The 18,944-nt window shown below is 49.3% G+C and overlaps 5 protein-coding genes across 5 annotated transcripts; 2 read left to right on the top strand and 3 right to left on the bottom strand.

The window, feature by feature from the left end:
* Positions 1-3,485: 3,485 nt before the first annotated feature.
* Positions 3,486-4,638, top strand: LAJ45_09571 (uncharacterized protein; the record flags this gene model as incomplete). Its single annotated transcript, XM_046119112.1, has 6 exons — positions 3,486-3,568; positions 3,641-3,774; positions 3,845-4,209; positions 4,286-4,457; positions 4,526-4,537; positions 4,592-4,638. 6 exons carry the CDS (start codon positions 3,486-3,488, stop codon positions 4,636-4,638), a joined length of 813 nt encoding a protein of 270 aa, XP_045967682.1.
* Positions 4,639-6,605: 1,967 nt separating this feature from the next.
* On the top strand, positions 6,606-7,402 carry LAJ45_09570 (uncharacterized protein; the record flags this gene model as incomplete). The annotated part of the gene is made up of 4 exons (XM_046119111.1): positions 6,606-6,687; positions 6,735-6,754; positions 6,826-7,175; positions 7,240-7,402. 4 exons carry the CDS (start codon positions 6,606-6,608, stop codon positions 7,400-7,402), a joined length of 615 nt encoding a protein of 204 aa, XP_045967681.1.
* Positions 7,403-8,494: 1,092 nt separating this feature from the next.
* Positions 8,495-10,937, bottom strand: LAJ45_09569 (uncharacterized protein; the record flags this gene model as incomplete). The annotated part of the gene is made up of 5 exons (XM_046119110.1): positions 8,495-8,668; positions 8,729-9,804; positions 9,861-10,399; positions 10,456-10,744; positions 10,925-10,937. The coding sequence occupies 5 exons, from the start codon at positions 10,935-10,937 to the stop codon at positions 8,495-8,497; spliced, it is 2,091 nt and encodes a 696-aa protein (XP_045967680.1).
* A 3,502-nt stretch (positions 10,938-14,439) lies between these two features.
* LAJ45_09568 (uncharacterized protein) lies at positions 14,440-16,012 on the bottom strand (the record flags this gene model as incomplete). Its single annotated transcript, XM_046119109.1, has 3 exons — positions 14,440-14,877; positions 14,950-15,355; positions 15,483-16,012. 3 exons carry the CDS (start codon positions 16,010-16,012, stop codon positions 14,440-14,442), a joined length of 1,374 nt encoding a protein of 457 aa, XP_045967679.1.
* Positions 16,013-17,458: 1,446 nt separating this feature from the next.
* On the bottom strand, positions 17,459-18,297 carry LAJ45_09567 (uncharacterized protein; the record flags this gene model as incomplete). The annotated part of the gene is made up of 2 exons (XM_046119108.1): positions 17,459-18,160; positions 18,262-18,297. The coding sequence occupies 2 exons, from the start codon at positions 18,295-18,297 to the stop codon at positions 17,459-17,461; spliced, it is 738 nt and encodes a 245-aa protein (XP_045967678.1).
* Between the last annotated feature and the right edge of the window lie 647 nt (positions 18,298-18,944).

Here is an 18,944-nt window from a genome sequence, read left to right as displayed (position 1 = left end):
GCAATCTTGGAAGGTCGTGACATATTAGATACCCTGGACAAGGTACTTAACGATGTTGTTTTCCCTTTAAGACCTGCCGAGTAGTAGTACACTCGAGAGCTAGAGTCGAGACAGTTTTACAGACCAGCTAGACGACCAGACATGAGACCATGCATCGTACGAATGAGCCAGGCACGTGGCCAGTGACGCGTGCGGCGTTCAACCTTCCAGCTGCAAACTCCCCACTCCCGCGATTGATCGCAGGTAGGTAGTGAGGGAGTATGTAGCAGCAACAATATCAACCGGATTTCAAGGCCACATACGATTTCTCCCTCTCTCGATTCTTTGGAAAGGTGGTTATCAAGTCGTTCATGCACAGGCGTCTATCTATCTATCTGGCCTCATTGGTTGTCTGACCTAAGAAAGCCGTTGGGAGGACAAAGACGCCCCCACTTCAGGATGATCAATTTGATTCCAAGATCTAACCTGGATTTCTGGCCTGTTTTGTCAGAACTGACACTTTGTTCTTCGTTACGACACAAGTGAGCCTATCTATCGGCCCATGGCCGCAGCCGCCGGATTCCGTCGGTTTTGGGATGCCGCGGTCGTAGCAGGCATCGCCGTTGCTAACGTTATCTGGATTGTTGGGGAGGACATCGTCTCATTTTTTCCCCTTTGCAATAACTAGAATTGTTGTAACAACTAGAATTATTGTAATCACTAGAATTAGAGGGTCGAACAAGTATCGCCGAAAAGACCAGGCTGGCTTTTATCCTGGATATGATGAGATTCACGAAGTAAGTCTATGGGGGGTACATAGAAGGCCAAGAAGGCGGGGTTCCTCGAGAGGATAGTAGGTGGGCTATTTAGCCCGGAGTATGACCGACTGGTTCAATTACACGCCTTATATCCGCACCCCCCTGCTACCCTAATAATCGTAACTCTAGTAATGACAATAGAGTAGGAGTAAGCTTAAGAGCAAGAGCAGGCAACCATTCAAACGTATGTGTAACGGAGGCCCGAAGAATGCTGCAAAAAGTGTTTTGTAAATAAACAAGTGTGCTGAAAAGGCAATTGAGCTCCGATAGGGCTTTAAATAGTAGAGTTGCCCAGTTTCTTGGCTCTTGAACTGGGGGGCTTCTGGCTTGGCCCATTTGTCCCTTGCAATTGATTGGTGGACAGAGCTAGAGGCGTTGGAAATGATAGACGAGTGCTCAACACCAAACTCAAGACAGGGCCCTGCCTGAAGATAAACCAGCGGGTTGCGCACATGGTTGTGGTATCACCTAGCCACTATAACTTCAATTCGGCAGTTGTCCTGAATTCTGATATTTATGGACCCTCTTGCCGTGCCTTTGGCCGTAGTACGTACACAGCTGGTTGATTGGTCGAGGCGAACCAAGATTTCAAGGCAAGGCGGTCCTTACGCCCAGGTGATGATCCCAATGCGCATTGCACCATATAACATCTCAAACTCTATGCAATCCAATTGAATATGTGGGTAGAGTTATCCTGGCACAAAGTTACGGTATCGTCATCTTTCCGGGCTTCCATAGTAGACTGCCCGATTAGGTGCGTGCTAAAGTCCCAAGTGCTGTAGGGCAAGTCTTAAATGTTCCAATTGTAACATCTCCGCAGATGAGCGGTCTCATTTTTGCATCTCCGGGAGATGTATATAAAAAAAAGAATCAAGTGCGAGCAATTTGATCTCCTTACGCATCCAGTCCTCTCCCGTTTTTCTGTTTGTCCACCCAAGGCCTTCGAACGAGACTTTCGGTTCGAAATTTTGACCAAGCCCCACATAACTTGATCAATGCTGTCCCGTTTGATTCTATATCCTGTCTTCGAGGATATGGTCCTTGTTATGATGGATGAAGAGCTCACGAGAGGATCTGGTCAAATATCAGGGTTAGTTGTCAGAACCAAACGGGGTTGACTGCATTCTAATTGATCAGACAACAAATACAAAATACATGTAGGATATTTGTACGAAAATATCGCCTTGTAGCTCACAATTGTACATTCGAGGTATGCTAGGTCTTCGAAATTTCGTACCTTGGTATTAACAGTTTTATGATTCAACACCCACTTTTTTCAATAATTAGCTCTTCTAGGCTTCTTAGATATATTATATGTATCTTTAGGTACACCATAAGGGAGCTACTTGCATAAATCTACTGAGCTTCTCAGAGCTGCAGTTGCCCAGATTTATATCCCACAATCCTCGAGGACTACCTTTGGGTTGTTTCCAGCTCACATCTCTCAAAAGGACCGTTAGTATGTGCACATATAGGCCGAAGGGTCACTTGCATTATGTAACGGCACGGAAGAGTTTGAGGATAAATGTGGAATGTGTTGGATCATTTTCCATCACTCGGACAGGCTCGGCATCGACCGAAAGTTCCAAGCGGGGGTGAGTAATTGTTTATGATTCGACTCCTCTCGTGAGGAATTCCGGTCGTCCCCTATCTGGACAAAGCCGCCATATTGATTCGGTAAAGAGAGAGAATTTTGGATGATAGCGAGGATTCAGATGATATGAGGAGTGGGTTGCGAACGTTGTTCGGACCAGCAGCGCGGATATACCAAGAAGCCAACAAACCAGCAAGTCGGCCGCAGTCCTTGGGAAAGCAAGACAGCTACACGTATGACATATATACATGTAGCTCCAGATAGGAAAGCGTATCAAGTTGATCCAAGAACACGCTGGTTACTTATCAATTAATTAACCCTATAAAAACCCTGGTCTTGTCTCGCTTGATAATATCACCTTCCTTTCCTTCTTCATATTCAGTTTGTCCACACATATGCTATTTGTATCGATTTTACTCTCAGTTAGAAGGTCTATTTGATGAGTATTTCCTACATCCACCTCTCATACTGTATGTATCTATGCCAATCAGCTCTCAATGTATTCATAACCTCCATGGCCCATGTACTCTACCACGAGCATGTTTGGTCCAAACCTTAAGGGAAAGGAAGAGCCCGTTAATGCCATTGGTAAGCATTAATCTTGTAGGTACACCTCCGCTTACTCTGTGTACTTACATGTACAGTCGTCCACAGGGTGAGGACGAACACTGGGTGTAGACGAACAAGGATTTTTGGACAAATAGAAAGATCACTTGGGCAGCTTGGCTGTTTCTTGCCATATTGAGAACCCTGGTTCGTCTTCACCCAGTGCTCGTCCTCACCCTGTGAACGACTGTACCCATTACTGGTGCTGGTATCCAAGTCAACCGGCCACAAAAGCCGGTCGTAACACAAAGGTTGTACATGCAACTTCTTTGGGACATAATTCGCGATTCCGTCCTTATTCGGCATTTGGTGTTAGTTACAGCTGCACACAGCCTACGAATCACAGCCTCCTAGAAACGCCACAACTCATTATATTTATTCTGCCAACGTCGGCTTTAAACCTCCCTGATCATCATCACCCTAGATTCCAAGAGATCTTCCATCTCAGATCGCCTACCTAACTATTAGATTACTACTACGGTCCAAAGATGTCAACGGCGTTCGAATTCGATATCGGCTCCTTCAGAGGGAAGCCAAATTATCTTATGCGCTCTAAGAAAGGCTTTTGTTGGTATGTTTAACCGAACCTTGTATCTCTACCGGTTATTCTGCGATGTCTGACTATAGCGCTTCTCCGTACTAGGGACAACTTACCTCCGTCCTTACTAGAGCTGGTAACTTTAGAAGGCATGGCAGAAGCCGTGGAGGCCTACGCGCTTGGTCCTAATGGCCTTTACTGGTTTCAGTATGCTAATGAAAACGGTGAAATATCAATAGGTATGTATGGAGAGTTACTATATCAAATATTGACTCGCCTTCATCCAAAGCTCATATCAATTTATTACAGCAACCGCGCCTGGTCTTTGGAGGTATCTAAAATGCGACGATAACACTGGGCCGACGATTAATCGACTTGAGTTTGGTCAATTGCAGACATACTGGAGCACTTATTGTTGGGCTGGAGAGGGAGAGGGAGAGGAACAAGTGCTGAACCAGAGCATTCATTACAACAATCTGCCCCTGGGGTTGATCAACCAAATCACGGAGCTGAGTAACCAGGGATTGCTCACTGAATACTCGGACATTGGGTTCTTGGCGATGGGGAAGGATAACTCCTGGATATTGGAAAGTAAAGGATGGATCTGGTCAGAAGGGATAGATCCCGGACTCTTGGCGGCACTTCAGGAGGTAGACGAGAGCGTTAGTGCGGTGGTCTGTCTATTCTTTTTTTTCTCCTGGCGAGCGAGAGATGTTTGCGAGGAAGTATTGACCGGTTTATATTGCGTAGAATGTCAGGCTCTCAACAGTGCAAACAGACTGCTGGTGGATTGAGTATAGTGATGGCAGTACTTACTTTCAGGTGCCGGCGCATTGGAACGGAGACATCACTGAATATGCGTCGCTGCAATATGCGCTGAAGAAACAACCGCGGACGGCGGCGAGCGTTGGGAGAAGTCTTGGTCATGGGATAGTAAAAGCAGCGCCAGCGATTACGGTTGCTAGCGCGGCGGCGTGCGTGTTGATGTAGCACATATAGCAGGTACGTTTCTCATATATCGCCGGACTTACTGATGCAATCTAATAGTAACGGAAGTTCTGGCCGCATGGCTGTCTCGGCATTCAGGGGAACGGGTGTATTGAGCCTGAATTGAGCCCGCAAGACCATGGATCCCAAGTTTATTATACTTTCTTTCTATCGTCTTTTGTCACCCGATGCTGTACTTGTAGCTTTTATTTTTCGCTGTGAAATGTATGTACTGCATGTATATGGGCTATCAACCAGGCATTTATAGAGCGGATCACGGTATCTCACTCGGGTCGGATACCTCTATATCTGTGTGCTGTGGGAATACTCAAACCCTTTTGTTTGGCTGTAAATAATGTTCTATATTTTATCATATGATGTCTATAAAGCTATAAAAACCAAATCCAACAGCTGCAGATCCCAATATACCACATCCGATATCCGGAGTCGTACATGACGTCCCCATGCCTCCCTCTTCTCAGCACCTTCCACGTTTTTAATATCCAGCTCCTGTAGGCGCTACCAAGGAAAAGAATCTGGGCGAAACAAGCCTTAATTCGAAATGAAAGAAAATGGAGAACGACGTGGTACATGGTGCTCATTCCCATAGAGTGCATTGCATGTCTGGCTGTCTGTCTCTGTCTGCCGACGGCTCTCTCCGCGTTTTCTCCGGCGGCACATACATATAATATCGCAAAACACCTGAGAAAAGGCAAGACCGGAAGTTGAATGAAGCTTGTTCGCACCGTTAACGCTTTCCCTCTGCCCTAATAACGTTTATTTGTTGCAGATCATCGGTCCAGGCCATATCGGGCTAACCCTGCCCATGCATCACACCACGGACCTCCCCGTTAGCGCGCTTCAGGTAAGTAGAGCAGGGGTCTGTCCAGGGCTGGGGCCGGGGGAGAAGCTGTGTAGAAGCTTATATGTGCTACATTCTATGCTGTCAGTTGTCAGGATAGGGCAGGGCAGGGGGTTTGAGGAAGGAAAGGAGGGCAGTAGTATGGTTGTTACCATCAAAAGTCCTTGTTATTATTACTGTGTCAAGACAACGAGTTAGCTATCTGGTAAGTGCTATTCACTATAAAATGAGTTCCTTTTACTCTTGTGATATTAATCATATAATACAATTCTCTTCTGCCTCCCATAAAGCCAAACACCCAACGATAATTCTTACCTGCTCCGAGTAGTCATTACTGATCTGAGAATGATGGAGCTAGCAGTAGTGCATGATTGATAGTCCATTGAAGACCGGAATGCGGGGCTAAATCTCCGACCCGGATCGACCGACGTTTGGGCCCGACGGGAAGGGCTTCCTGAGACAAAGGTACGTGCTGGACCAGTTAGCTAGCCAGCTGGGGTTCGAGAGCTAGCTGCATGCCTCCACCGCTGCTCTCCGCTTGGGCGTCTGTTTCTTAGAAACGCCCGTACCGTTGGAGCGGTACTAACGTCTGCACGCTTTCTGGCCTTGCCTTACCTTGTTTCATATATGTATATCTATATATATGTAATGAAGAAAGAAGACTACATGAACATGGCATGGGGTTTGGCGCCGGCCTGAGCTAAGGGTTTGTGTGTTGAATCATGAGTATTGTGCACTAGTCAGGTTCCCCGACCCCATGAGTATAGATTACAATATACATCTGATAGATTAAGAAGCTTACGACAGCGCTCAAGGGTTTCTTTTTTGTCCCCTGTTGATTCGACTTTCGGGGAAACACTCAATCAATCAATTAACCATCAACATGAAGTTCTCTCTCCCCCCGTCCCCCGTCCCTGGGCCTCTCTCTAGCTAGCTCTGGGGGTGTATACAGGGCCGGCTGTGAGTTTGGCAGAATTGAGTTTTGATATTCATTTGTCAAGCTATGTACATAGCTTTTACAAGGATCGAAGGGCCAAAGAAGACTTTCCGCTGGAGGGAGAAAGGGAGGGTTTTGTATATAAACCTACCTCGAGCTCTCGTTCGTTGGACTCATATCATCAAACAGCTCAGCTTTCGCTTCTTCCTTTCTTTCATTCATTAAAAAGACTACTACTACTATATTATACTAAATACATTCATTCACATCTTCAATCCGCAAAAATGCAAATCCTCCAACTTCTCGCCTCTGCCGCGCTCCTCGCGGGCTCTGTCCAGGCCCATGTGCGCCTCACCGCTCTCAACGGTGATACTGGCTGTGTCCGCCTCCCCCCAACAACAGCCCCGTCACAGATGTCACTTCAAACGACATCGTAAGTTCATATATCCCACCCATTCAATCACTGCCAGTGAAGCCCATCATACTAACCATCTCTCCAACCAGATCTGCAACGTCGACGGTGCCACTCCCGCCGCCTCAGTCCTTGACGTCGTCGCGGGCTCCAACGTAACCGTAACATGGGACACCGGTGCCCACCAGGGCCCCGAGCTCGTCTACATGGCCAAAGTTGCCGATGCCAAAACAACGACCATCACTGGCCTGTCATGGTTCAAGATCTACCAGGCCGGCTTGGTGGGCAGTGACTTGCACTGGGCATCTGCAGACGTGAACGCAGCCGGAGGACTGTTGGAGTTCACGATCCCGAAAAGTATTGCGAGTGGGCAGTATCTTCTCAGGGGTGAGACGATTGGGCTGCATGTGGCCAGCACGTATCCGGGAGCACAGTTTTACATGTAGGTTTCCCCCGCTTATTTGTTTCCGGAGAGCTTGAGGACTAGAGACTAACCTTCTGGATAGGTCTTGTGTGCAGATTAACGTCACCGGCGGTGGAAGCGCGTCCCCCGCGGGTGTGTCCTTCCCGGGTGCGTACGTCGGCTCCGACCCCGGAATCACCATCAACATCTACTACCCCGTCCTCACCAGCTACACTCCTCCCGGCCCGGAGGTCTACTCTGGATAATTTAATAGCAAGTAAATAGTGGCGGGCGTGGTGATGGCGGTAGAGGAAGGTGACTAGTTGTTTATATAAAAAAAAGTGTATATTTTGGGGTGGAAAAAAGGGGTTTTAGTTTTTTTGTTTATAGCTAGAATATCATCTTGGTGAGTTTGAGACTCTCTATCTTATCTTGCGTTATTGTTCATGGTGGTGTGGTGTGGTGTGGTGTGGTGTGGTGTGGTGGAGTGAAGTGAATTGAGGTGGTGAGATGATAAGGATGGTTTAGAAGGGCTTGGTCATGAGAGATCACTCGTGACTTGATTAATCTCTACTCTGTACGACACATTGTTTTGGTGTGCACACAGCTAGCAGGGGTGGTGACATCGTACCGCGACATATCAGAATACTAAGCAGTCGGAAACCATACAAGTACCCTTCCTCGACAAGAGAGCCTCAAAACGAGGCTCTACCGCCTCCAGGACGTGCATGTAGATAGCGGATTATTTTTCTTGACTACTAAGAGGTGTTTCTGTTATATATTCATTGGCCTATATCTATCCATTTTCTATACGTTGCTGCAGCAGCGTAGACAGGGAGCGAAGTTATGGGGGATGCACAGGGGAGGCAGAATCACAGGCGATCACTCGATAGGTCGGTGGTATCATTGGTATGTATCTTTTGAATATTCCACCACGGTGGAGGCATCGCATTAGCGATATATATGGTATCCATTCGGCCGTCAATTTTATATCCAGATCGCCACCCCATATAAGTATTTTACACGTGTGCAGCAAAAATCTTGAACCACCTCTCTTCTCCATAATATATTTTGTAAAAAAGTAGAGGAAAAAGAAACCATAAAACACAAAATGGAAGAAGGAATCACTGGCTTGATCGCATAAAGATAAGGAATACACACTAACTACCGGTCTTTAAGGCTAAAGGAAGCAAAGGGAAAAAAGAGAAAATGAAAAGAAAAAGGAAACCCAAACAAAACTCCTCTAGGGCTCGGAAAAAAAAAAAGATATGAAACAAATGCATATAACTATACGTATAAACGCCATTCCCTAACGCACTGAAACTGGAAACCCATTTTTTGACTAGTCCACGCGGAAGCTAGTCCAACGCGCCTCTCACTCTGAGCTCTTCAACTAGTCGCTTATAATCTTTCAGCAACTCTCCCACTTCCGAGATTCGTAGCTCCCCGGGATCTTCAATATCAAGAAACCTCGCGATCGGCGGAATGCCCATTTTGACTTTGGGTAAGGAATTCGCAAGATCGGGAAATGTCTAATGATTCAGGTTAGTATTTTCTCATAGAACTAGTCAGAGATTAAGGGGGCAACATACAGATAATAGATCCACAACAGGCGCGCTATCGTCTCGTTTATGGGTATGTCCCTTATCCGCCGCACCCACAATACCCAGTCCTTTTGCAGCCCCCGTGAGAACATCCGTCTGTGACAAGGTTGTCGTTGACGCAGCGGGCGTGCTGCTTCTTGTGAATCCTCGTACCGCGAAGCGACCCAACGAGGTTCCTAGATGCCCTAGCTTCTCTGCCGCCGCCGCTGCAGGGGTCGTTGACGATCTCGGGGGTGTGCCAAATGTGGTCTCCTTTTCCGCCTTATGGCTCTGGGTGCTCTGGATGCTGGTCTCGCTTGCGACCCGTTTTAGACCTCCATCGTTTTCCGTAAACTTTTCATCGTCAAAGGATCCGATGATTGGGGAGTCGACTAGTTTGCGAGCATCCTCAAGTGTCTTGGGTAGCTCTTCTCCGCGCTTCTCCATCTTTCCGAAAAGAAACTTGTAGCTACTTTCCAGTGTGCTGCCGATACCACGGATCCCCTGGTCCGCAGTAGAGATAGCGCCAGAAGCAATGTCGATTGGAGTGAGGTATGAAAGTCTCCTTGGCATCCCGCCCACAGTGGCTGCATTAGCAGCTGACGGAGGCTGGAGTGACAATGTAGATGACGATGCAGATGGGTTTGTCCCAATGACCTTCACATGCGGTTTGTTCGCATTCTCAGCGGCTGCAGCCTCAGCAGTAGCGTGAGCTGCCGCAAGTTTATCAGTGAGATTGCTTAAAGGATCGCCAACTGGTGCCCAAGGGATTTCAGGTGTTCCTGCTTCAGACTCTTCTTTCGGGAGAGGGCTTCTGCTCCTACTTCTTGGACGGCCTTCATCTGGATCTTCTACTTTAAGAGTGGCCAGGTCGACAGTCTCAAGGAATGAGATTGCAGCTTCAAGGTTTGTCAAGCAATAGGCAGCCTCCCCATCGATTGCTTTCTTGGCCCGGAAACGCTGGATAAAGAAGAGATTTGAGATGATATTGAAGCTTTGTGTAGGGGGTGATATTATGAGTGTGTAAATGAGAGTGGGAAGGATGAAATCCGCGGAAGAAGATGAATTGTGCGTTGACAACCAGTCTGAGCACCTTCAGTCAGTAAACCTTACTAAAGGCATAGAAATACTTCATTCATACCAACGATCGCTTTGTGTGCCTGCTTCAGTGATTGCAGCTTCCCCAGAGGATTTTTCTGATCATTCATCGCCACCAGTGCCTCTACCGCTGGCTGGAGCTCTTCCTCAACATTGCCCTGCACCCCCAACTCAACTCCCAGATGCCCCAGCTTCACTCCAACTACATTCAGCGCTGCCATCTTGCTTCTCAAACTCTCATCCCTGGCTTCGTCATCCGTGCTTTTATGCCTCCACAAGCGGTTATAGACACCTTCCGTAATCCGCTTCTCGACGGCTTCTTCCAGCGCTAACCGTTTAATATCAAGCATCTTCCTGTCGCGTTTCTTCTGGGCTATTTCCTCCCTTGACAGCATCTGCGTCGGGTTTTTTGACGATGATGGAGAAGACCGGGGCTTCTTGGATGCAAGTGACAAGTAGGAGTGTGAAACATGGGTATCGACTTGCTGGAAAGCACTGATGTAAAATTGCTGGAATAGCTCTATAAGTTGGGTCACTGACAATGGGTTGGGGTGGACTTTGGCAGACAAGGACTCGATAAAGCTGATGTTATATTAGACCCAAAACCTATTCCCCAGAAATTGATAAGAGGTGCAAACCGGTCCGTCAGACTAAGTAGTTCAATGGGGAGCTCGTCAAATCCCTCAGGAAAGCTGGTAGACGATGGTTCTTTGCCGGAATCTTCTTCGTCATGCTCTTCGATGGGTGACGGAGTCTCAGAAACTGTTTTTGATATATCGGGAATTGTGAGTTCACCCCCGAGCCGGGAGAGAGGATTAGTTGTCGACGGTTCGAGACGAGAGAACGAACGGGCGCCGCGCAGTGAAGGTCGGTCCGGGGAAGATGATCTTATGGAGGAGGTAGCCGAAGCAGATTGTTGGTCGGGGACTGGGTTGAACAACATTCTGTGAGCAGCGATCATAATGGCGGGGGAAATCAAGTGCAGGTAACAATAACAACGTCGGCCACAAGAAAGAACCAAAGGATATATGAAAGGGGGGGGGGTATGTATAAAATGCGGGAGACTGTCAAGGGAAATAATAAAGTAGATAAATGAAATTCAAATACCTCGTACAGACATGGTGGGCAGAGGCTGATGCTAACGGTGAAAGTTTCCACGTATTCAGGTGGCCCAGGGTTTCCGGCCAGCTTGGGGAGGCTGTCGTGGTGTTGTGCCGCCGGTGTTGTGCTCATGCTTATCCTCCTTATCGACCAAGCGTGATGATAACTGCTGAGGTGCGGGGCAGCGAATGTTACGGATGTAAAACAGCCGAGGCTTATCGATTGGCTCGTTGCGCATCAGGGTACCTACAGGCCGGAAAAATTGTTTATTTACGGTTTGTGTCCGAATCAGGACATGTTCTACAAAATGTCTATGCTATTTGTACATTTATAGACTAGGGGTTGGCCCGGTGTTACAACTGCTAAGAGTGATTGACGACTCAGATATAAGTCTGGAATACAGAACAAATTTTGTCTGCTGAACGAAGTTGCTCATACTTTCTTTGGGTTACTTCCAGCTTACCAAAAAAGGGTTAGTAATGAAGCAAAGTAGACCAGGTTCCTATCGATTACTACAACATTACCTACAGTCATGATCCTCAGAGGTTCAGTGAGAAGGAAACTACGTAGTTTCAACGGGCACCTGAGAGTCGGCAAACCTCCTCAATAACCAAGTGATCATGATCATGCACGCGGATATAGTGAAAGTCACAAGAAGTATGATCTTAAAAATTCATTTTATAATAACATTTCACACTCAAAGATCTAGAATTAACTAGCATATTATCAAACAACCTTATCCTTTTTCTTACCACGAGCGGAACAACCCCTTTGCCCAACTCCAGAAGCGCTTAAAGAAACTTTTCCAACTAAGCTTAACCTTCCCGCCTGACGACTTCTCGATCGCGACTTGCTCTTGAAGAGCATCAACGAAGACTTCCTTTTCTGGATCGAAAACATTCATGTGAGTTAACTTTCTCACGGAGATATAACCGAGCGAAAAGGAAAGAAGAAAAAAACCAAAGGGAGAAAAGCTTACCAGGTTGGGAAAGTGCACTATAAATACTCATCATGTCATCGGTCTCGGTTTTGGTAATTCCCCACGGGAGGAGTGTGTCGAAAATCGGGAACCGTGACAACAAAGAGCCGGTATTCTGCTCCGGTTTTGGCGCATCTATTGTATCTTGGTTAGCAGATGTATATATAAAAAAAATGCTGGAAAAGTGGCAATACCGGCAAGAGTGAATGTAGCAGATTCAACTTTATTGTCATAAACATCTAGTATGGGTTCGCTACCCCAGAGACCAAAAATGGGGGCCGCTTGTGCGATTGACAGTGAAAGGGCCAAATAAAAAAGCACGGACAGAAATGTTGTAAGCTTCATTTTCAGACTTTGTTGTATATTCAGGAATCGAAGGGTTAGATGGATATCTAAGATGTGTCTTTGGATGTTTGCGCGTCGAGTGGAATATATATGTTGCGGGTCATGAAAAAGAAATTTGGGCGAGAAGGACAAAAAAAGCTGTTGGGGGAAACCGGGATATATATACTCGAGTGTGTATAATGAGGCTAACGAGGAGGCCTGCCAATACGGGATCATACATGATATGCGTATTACAGTAATATATGATGTAGGTATCTCCTCACGATAAAATCCGGCTAGTCGTTGTAACAATGCTCTTCTATGTGCAAATTTTCTTAAAGTTGACACCTCATATAGCTAAAGCCTACAGGTTGTTAGGTCATCGAGCTGTAGTTTTAATTGTAGTATGACTCGGGTGGTAGTTATGTCCTGATGCGGATAAGCGGATGCATATAATAAGACCATTTTTAATAAATTCGACCTACTTCGGCCTAGCGCTTGGGCTGCTGATGACGAATGGTGTACTCATAAAGTTAATTCTGACGTCTGTGAAACGGACTGCTGTTGAATACCATCCCGGCCCCTACCGTGTTGACAGGTGGCTAGAGATTGTATACTGTTCAACTTTGTTCATATAATTAGGTAAATGCTCGTCCGCACCTTAAATTGAACGCTGTGGCGCAGGCTAGGCGGTTGTGTAACTACGGGTGACCTCAGGTCAGGACAGGTCACCAAAAGAAACCGTGTCGGAAGTAGCTATGTAGTTTCTTGTATTCTACAGTCTCGTCTCTTCTGTCTTCTCCTATCACCATCATCCTATCATCATAGCCAATCGAGCTTCGTTTCTGCTATCAGAGCCTGAGCTTGCGTCGTCTGTGAACCACGTAGGATCCTCACAAAATCTATTGAACTCCTATTTCGCTCCAAAACGCCGAAGGTTGCCGGATTCCTGCAAATTTATCATTACCCGAAAACATGTAGTGCCATGCCCCCCCCTTTGGTTAGCTAAACCTGCGAACCCCCGTCAGCGGCCTCCTATAACTCACGTATGTGCAGACCATACATGATGTAGCCACCAAACACTATGATATAGGCCTGGTGAGCTGGGTTTGTATGTGCAAATAGCGAAACTTGTTACCTAAGTACGTAGTCAACAGCCCTTACTCACAGAGCCACCACTGTCTCCTTAATACCAAACAGAATGTGGGGGCGCGCGTCGACTCGTTTCTGGGTGCGCCGTCGACTAGCTAAGGACCGATAAACGCGCATTCCGACAGGGAATTCCGTATCTTGCAGTCCAGAAAATACTGAGTCCTTTGAGATGACGAGAGCTTGTAGTCTCTACTTTTATATCGATCTCTTATTCAATTGTACTCTGGCTTCCTGTCTCGTTAGAGAGGTGTGAGAATCTATGGCCCACGGGATACCTATCCAGTCCGAAAAGCTAACAGGCGGATTAGCAAACCCCCCTCTCCAATTCAAACACTTAGATAAAGCCACCCCTATATCACGACAAAGCCCGATCCCATGAGCCCCACTGCCCAACGCAGAACTAAAGGCCTAAGCATGCAATCACGCAATATCACTCGCCGTTTCGAGTGACAGCCCGTGACGTAATTCACTCCGCCCCCACCAACGCACAGCACGCACCCCCAGTGCGGAGAGAGTGCATAAACACAAACTGTTCCTGGATCTTTACATCCAGAGTCCGCTTGGCGGGCAACGGGGCTGGGGTCGACTTGTTAAGTCTTGGTACTGGCCACATCGTGGGGAAGGACATTCGCGAACTACGTAACTCACTTATTGAAAAGATTCGAGAGTCCTAGAGCTGCCTGCCGCGGCCGGGCAATACATCAAGTATACATAGCTAGATCTATAGAGCCACATACTCCATGTACAGCAACAGTCACAGAAACAGAACACAACACTGGGTGGATTAGATACAGACACGAGTGCCGGAGAGCAGCTAGGAGCAGAGGTATAACCCGATTACCATTATTTCTTGAACACATTTTAGGCGGTCCACAATCACGCCGACATTCATGACCATCTCCTTCCAAGCCCTACCTAGCACCACTACATGTACCACCTGTAACAACCGCGGCACGAAACGACTTCTAGTTGATATATCAAAACAAAACAAAACCCACTCCCACCACCTCCCACCCCCCTTTTCCCCGCCCCCTCTCCACACACACCACACCCCCCCCCCCCCAAACTACCTGCCCATCCTCAACACAAACCCCGCCCCCACCTCTTCCTCATCCCTCCCCCCAAACAGCCCACCCAAATCACCCACCAGCGCCGGCGCCTCCCCCCTCACGGGCGCACTGGGGCTCATATGCCTCCTCCTCTTCTCCTGCCCGGCCTTACTCGGGAACGTCGGAAACATCTCTGCGCTCTTCGGCTTCGGGTCCTCCCTGAAGTAGGGATGCTTCAGCACGTCCTCCGCACTGATGCGCTTCTCGGGGTCCAGCGCTAGCAGCCGCGACAGCAGATCCACCCCCGCCGCGGTCAGCAGCGGGAACTTCGTGCGCAGGCGCGGGCCCGTGAAGGCGGCGTTTTTGGTCTTGGGGAGCGTGAGTGCTTTGGCGTTGGGGAGCTTGCGGAAGGTGGGCCAGGTTTCGTCGGTGGGGAGGCCGCAGAGGTCGAATATCTGTTTTTACCCGAGATCAGTGCAGTTAGTAACCGACACCTCAGTTCAACGTGGGGGGGTGGAAATACACACCTTCGCCAACTGATCGACCTCATTCTTCCCCTGCAGCAGCGGCTCCTTCAGCAGCAGCTCTCCAAAGATGCATCCAATACTCCACATATCGACCTCCGCGCCATACGTGACGGCGCCCAGGAGGAGCTCCGGCGCACGGTACCACAGCGTGACGACCAGCTGCGTGAGCGGCTCGCCGAGGTGGCGCGCGAGCCCAAAGTCGGCAATCTTGAGCTGGCCGCGGTTGTTCATGAGCAGATTTGACGTCTTGAGGTCGCGGTGCACGATCCACTGCGAGTGCATGTGTGCGGTGGCGGAGACGAGCTGGTGCAGGAGCGTCTTGACCTCGGACTGCAGGAAGGGCTCTTGCATGTCTTCGCTCAGGATCTTGAGGTCGTGTTCGATGAAGTCCATGACTATGAAGACGCTGTCCGACGGGGGGGGAGTTTGTCAGTCTCATCTACATCCTAGAACCTCTCGCAGAGCAGAGAAGAAGTGGAGTAGTAGTAGTAACAATAATAATAATAGAGAGAAAGAGGAGGAGAGAGACTCACTCCTTCAACGTATCCCCCATCACAATCTCCCTAATATTCACCACATTCGGATGCCGACTCGCCAGCAACGTCGTAATCTCCCTCAGGCTCGTAATCGGAAACCCGTCCGTCTCCCTCTCCAGCTTCAGCCGCTTCAGCGCCACCACCTCCCCCGTCGCGCGGTCCTTCGCCCGTGTCACAACCCCATAGCTCCCCTCCTCGATGCGGTTGAGCGCCTCATACTTGTCGACGTGCGCGCACGGCGCCAGCTCCGGCGCCGCGAACCGCAGCAGCCTCAATGGCGCGTTCGGGTCGACCTCGTCCTCGTCGATGCGCCGCCGCTTCGTGGCCGGCGGGGATGTACCGCCGGTGGCGTTGGGTGTGGATGTGGATGTGGACGCTGAGGTGGAGGAGGCAGCGGCTTTGGCTTTGGCAGCGGCCTTTGCGGCCTTTGCGGCGCGACGGGCCTCTTTTTCGGCGCGGCGGGTGGCGGCGTCGGCGTCGTCGGCTGGGTCGGAGGATTCCCAGCGGGATTTGGGTTTTGTGGACATTTGTGTGTGGAATTGGGGGGGGGTCTGGCTGGGTGGTGGTGGTGGTGGTGGTGGTGGTGGTGGTGGGTGAGTTCGAGCTGTGGATCGAGAGGGAGAGAGCTGCTGGAGTTGCGTTGCGTCGGTTGCAGTGGTGTGGGTTAGGGGTGTTGCTGTTGGCTGGCCCTGGCTGTGTAACCCCAGTCTGTGTAACATGGCTTGGCAGCGGTGGTTAGGGTCGAGTGATGGCTGGTGATGACAATGGTTTGCAACTATTCACTGACTGGAGATTTGAGGGCAGGCTATCAAAGGGTCAACCAGGCTACATGCTTGGCTCCAGAAGGGACAATGGCCATATAACCAGACCCCCAAAAAACTACACAAGCAGCAAGTAAGAAATCTTTCCATCTCTAGCACCTAGCCCTGCACATATCACAGGCAGGTAGGCAAGTGCATGTATTCTATATTCAGCCCCGTAGATTCAAGACTCGGGGGGGCACTTACAACCAGCCTACCCCAACACTCGACATAAACACGCACCGGGGTCCGGGTGGCTCAGGGAATTGCATTGCGATTCGGCTATAATACATGTATTACAACTGGCCCGTCCCGGCTGTCCCATCTTTTAACCCCCACCATAACCCGTCCAGACTACACCCCCCTTCCACACCACACGACCCGTAAACAGCAAGGGTGCATGTAGCGAATCACCGACAGATCTCGCACGCCAACCAAGAACCACATATCCAGCGGAGCAGTACGGGCCACGAATCAACCCATATCCCCCAACCTTTACGCTCTGCACCCCAGACTTTAATTTGGCTACGGTGGTGGTTGGTGGTGGAGGTCATGTGTTATCACTCGATTGGGTGGTCGGTCGGTTGTGTGCCCGCCCTGACTCGTGGCCGTGATAAGTGGAGGTCATCCATTATCACTCGCTCGGTGTGGATTGTGGTTGGAGTATTGGTGGCAACTTAGGGTTGGGGCAATACGGGACAGCTACTATTTACTACACGACAGCTATTGGCTCTAATTTCCTCGCTATAATTTGGGAGACGGTGATGGGTCGTTAATTGATAGAGAAGAATTCTATAGAACCATTCATTGTGGTGGAAATGTACCTGCATACAATACACATAAGTGGGTATTTTAGGACGCTGCGCTGGGAAGGGCGTAGTGAAGGCATGGGGGAGCCTGAGGCGATTAGATTATTCATTTTAATGGCTGGTGTATATGCTATCTGATCATCTTTTAGTATTGTTTTGCACTATTGCGAATTGGCCATGAGTCTACGACAAGGACTCGAATACGCGTCTAGCAAAGTTCGTCTATTATCACTCGGTAGGGTATAACCCCTCCAAGCTATTGTCTCCAGTTAGTCAAGTCAAGTCAATCAATCAAAGCTAGAAAAGAAAAAGAGAAAGAAAAAACACCCAAATCAGCAAGCTAAAAAGTCCACCAACAACCAATCTACCAAGTCGCCTTCTCCACAACCCTCCACTTATAATCCGCCAACTCGACCTCATCCCCCTCCCTAATCTCCGTCCTAACCTCAATCTGCGACGCCCCACCCGTCCCCGCCACCCTCCTCCCCAGCACCTCCTCCTCCGCCCGCTGCTCCACACACGCCACCATACACGGCATAACCCCCTCCCCACACTTCCACACCCTCGACCACTCCGTCTCGCCCACGCCCAACACCCACCTCTCCGCCGTCACCTTCCCATCCACCTTCATCACGCCCTGACACCACCTCCCCAGCCTCACCACACACCCCCTCGCCGACGCATCACTCTCAGGCCCGACCCTCCGCTGCGCATGCTCGCCGAGCACCAGCACCGCTGCCGCCCGCGGCTCGGGCTCCGTGTCGCGCCACACCTCCTCGTAGTCGCCGACGAGCCCCGTGTCAAAGTCGAGCATGGTCCCGCGCTCCAGCCAGTCGCCGTTGGCAAGCTGTGTGAACGTGCCAGAGTCCTCGACCACGTCGTCGTAGCGCGAGTCGACGGTGTGCACCCACCGCCCGACGTCGCCGCTCGCGGACTTGTGAGAGATGCCTGCGAAGCCCCAGTAGAGGTTGAAGGGGGCGTTGCGCATGACGCGGAGGTCGACGAAGAAGCGTTTGGGCGTGGTGAGGACGAGGGTGTTTGTGTGTTCGTGGGGTTTGGTGTTGGGCTGAGGAGGAGGGGGGGGGGGTGTAGAGGTTAGCTTTTTGTTCTTATTATTGTTTGGCTCCAGGGGAGGGGGCTGAAGGGAAAGGGAGGGGAGGGGTATACCCAGCGGATGGAGATTCTTGTAGAGATTGAGGCCATTGTAATGGATGAGTCTTTTTTATCTGGGATGCTGCAGGGGGTTTTGGGATTATCGAGCTTGGTGCAGGTGAGTTGAGTTCTCCTATGTTATCCTGAGATATGAAGTGAAGTTAAGCTGTGTCCCGGGCTGGCGGGGACAGCTAGCTGTGCTATCAGCTACGGTGGGGTAAGTAGACCGTGTGCACCTGTGCCGAGAATGTACCTGTGCCGAGCATCTTATCTGATCTCTAGGGATCCGCTCCAAATGGTGGCTAAAATGCTGCCTTTATTATAAGGTGCTCGGCACAGGTACATGCTCGACACAGGTGCACACGGTCTACATACATGCTGCATTATCGTGCCGCGGAAAATTGTTATTCCGCCATATCACATTAATGTTCGGGAAGATCCGTGATAGGCCAAACTCTAATTAAACTACGGCAGCTGGATTGATTAAGCTTTGCCTTGCCTTGTTTTTTCCCCTGACTGAGGAATATTAAACACCGGGATATACTATAATTTGAGGGTCTGGCATTGGGGATAGGTCTTTACGCCATAGTTTATAACTGCATGCGGAGGTTGTACCTAGAAACAATTCACATGGCATCGTCGCTGAATGCGACCCTGGAATTAAGTGGTAGGAGGCTGCCTGACCAATGGCCGTGTCG

This window comes from Morchella importuna (genome assembly GCF_003444635.1).
Source record: "Morchella importuna strain M04M26 chromosome Unknown Morimp01GS037, whole genome shotgun sequence".
NCBI classification, from domain to species: domain Eukaryota; kingdom Fungi; phylum Ascomycota; class Pezizomycetes; order Pezizales; family Morchellaceae; genus Morchella; species Morchella importuna.
Note: the sequence above shows the minus strand (reverse complement) of the source record. Positions and strands in the feature narration are given on the sequence as shown.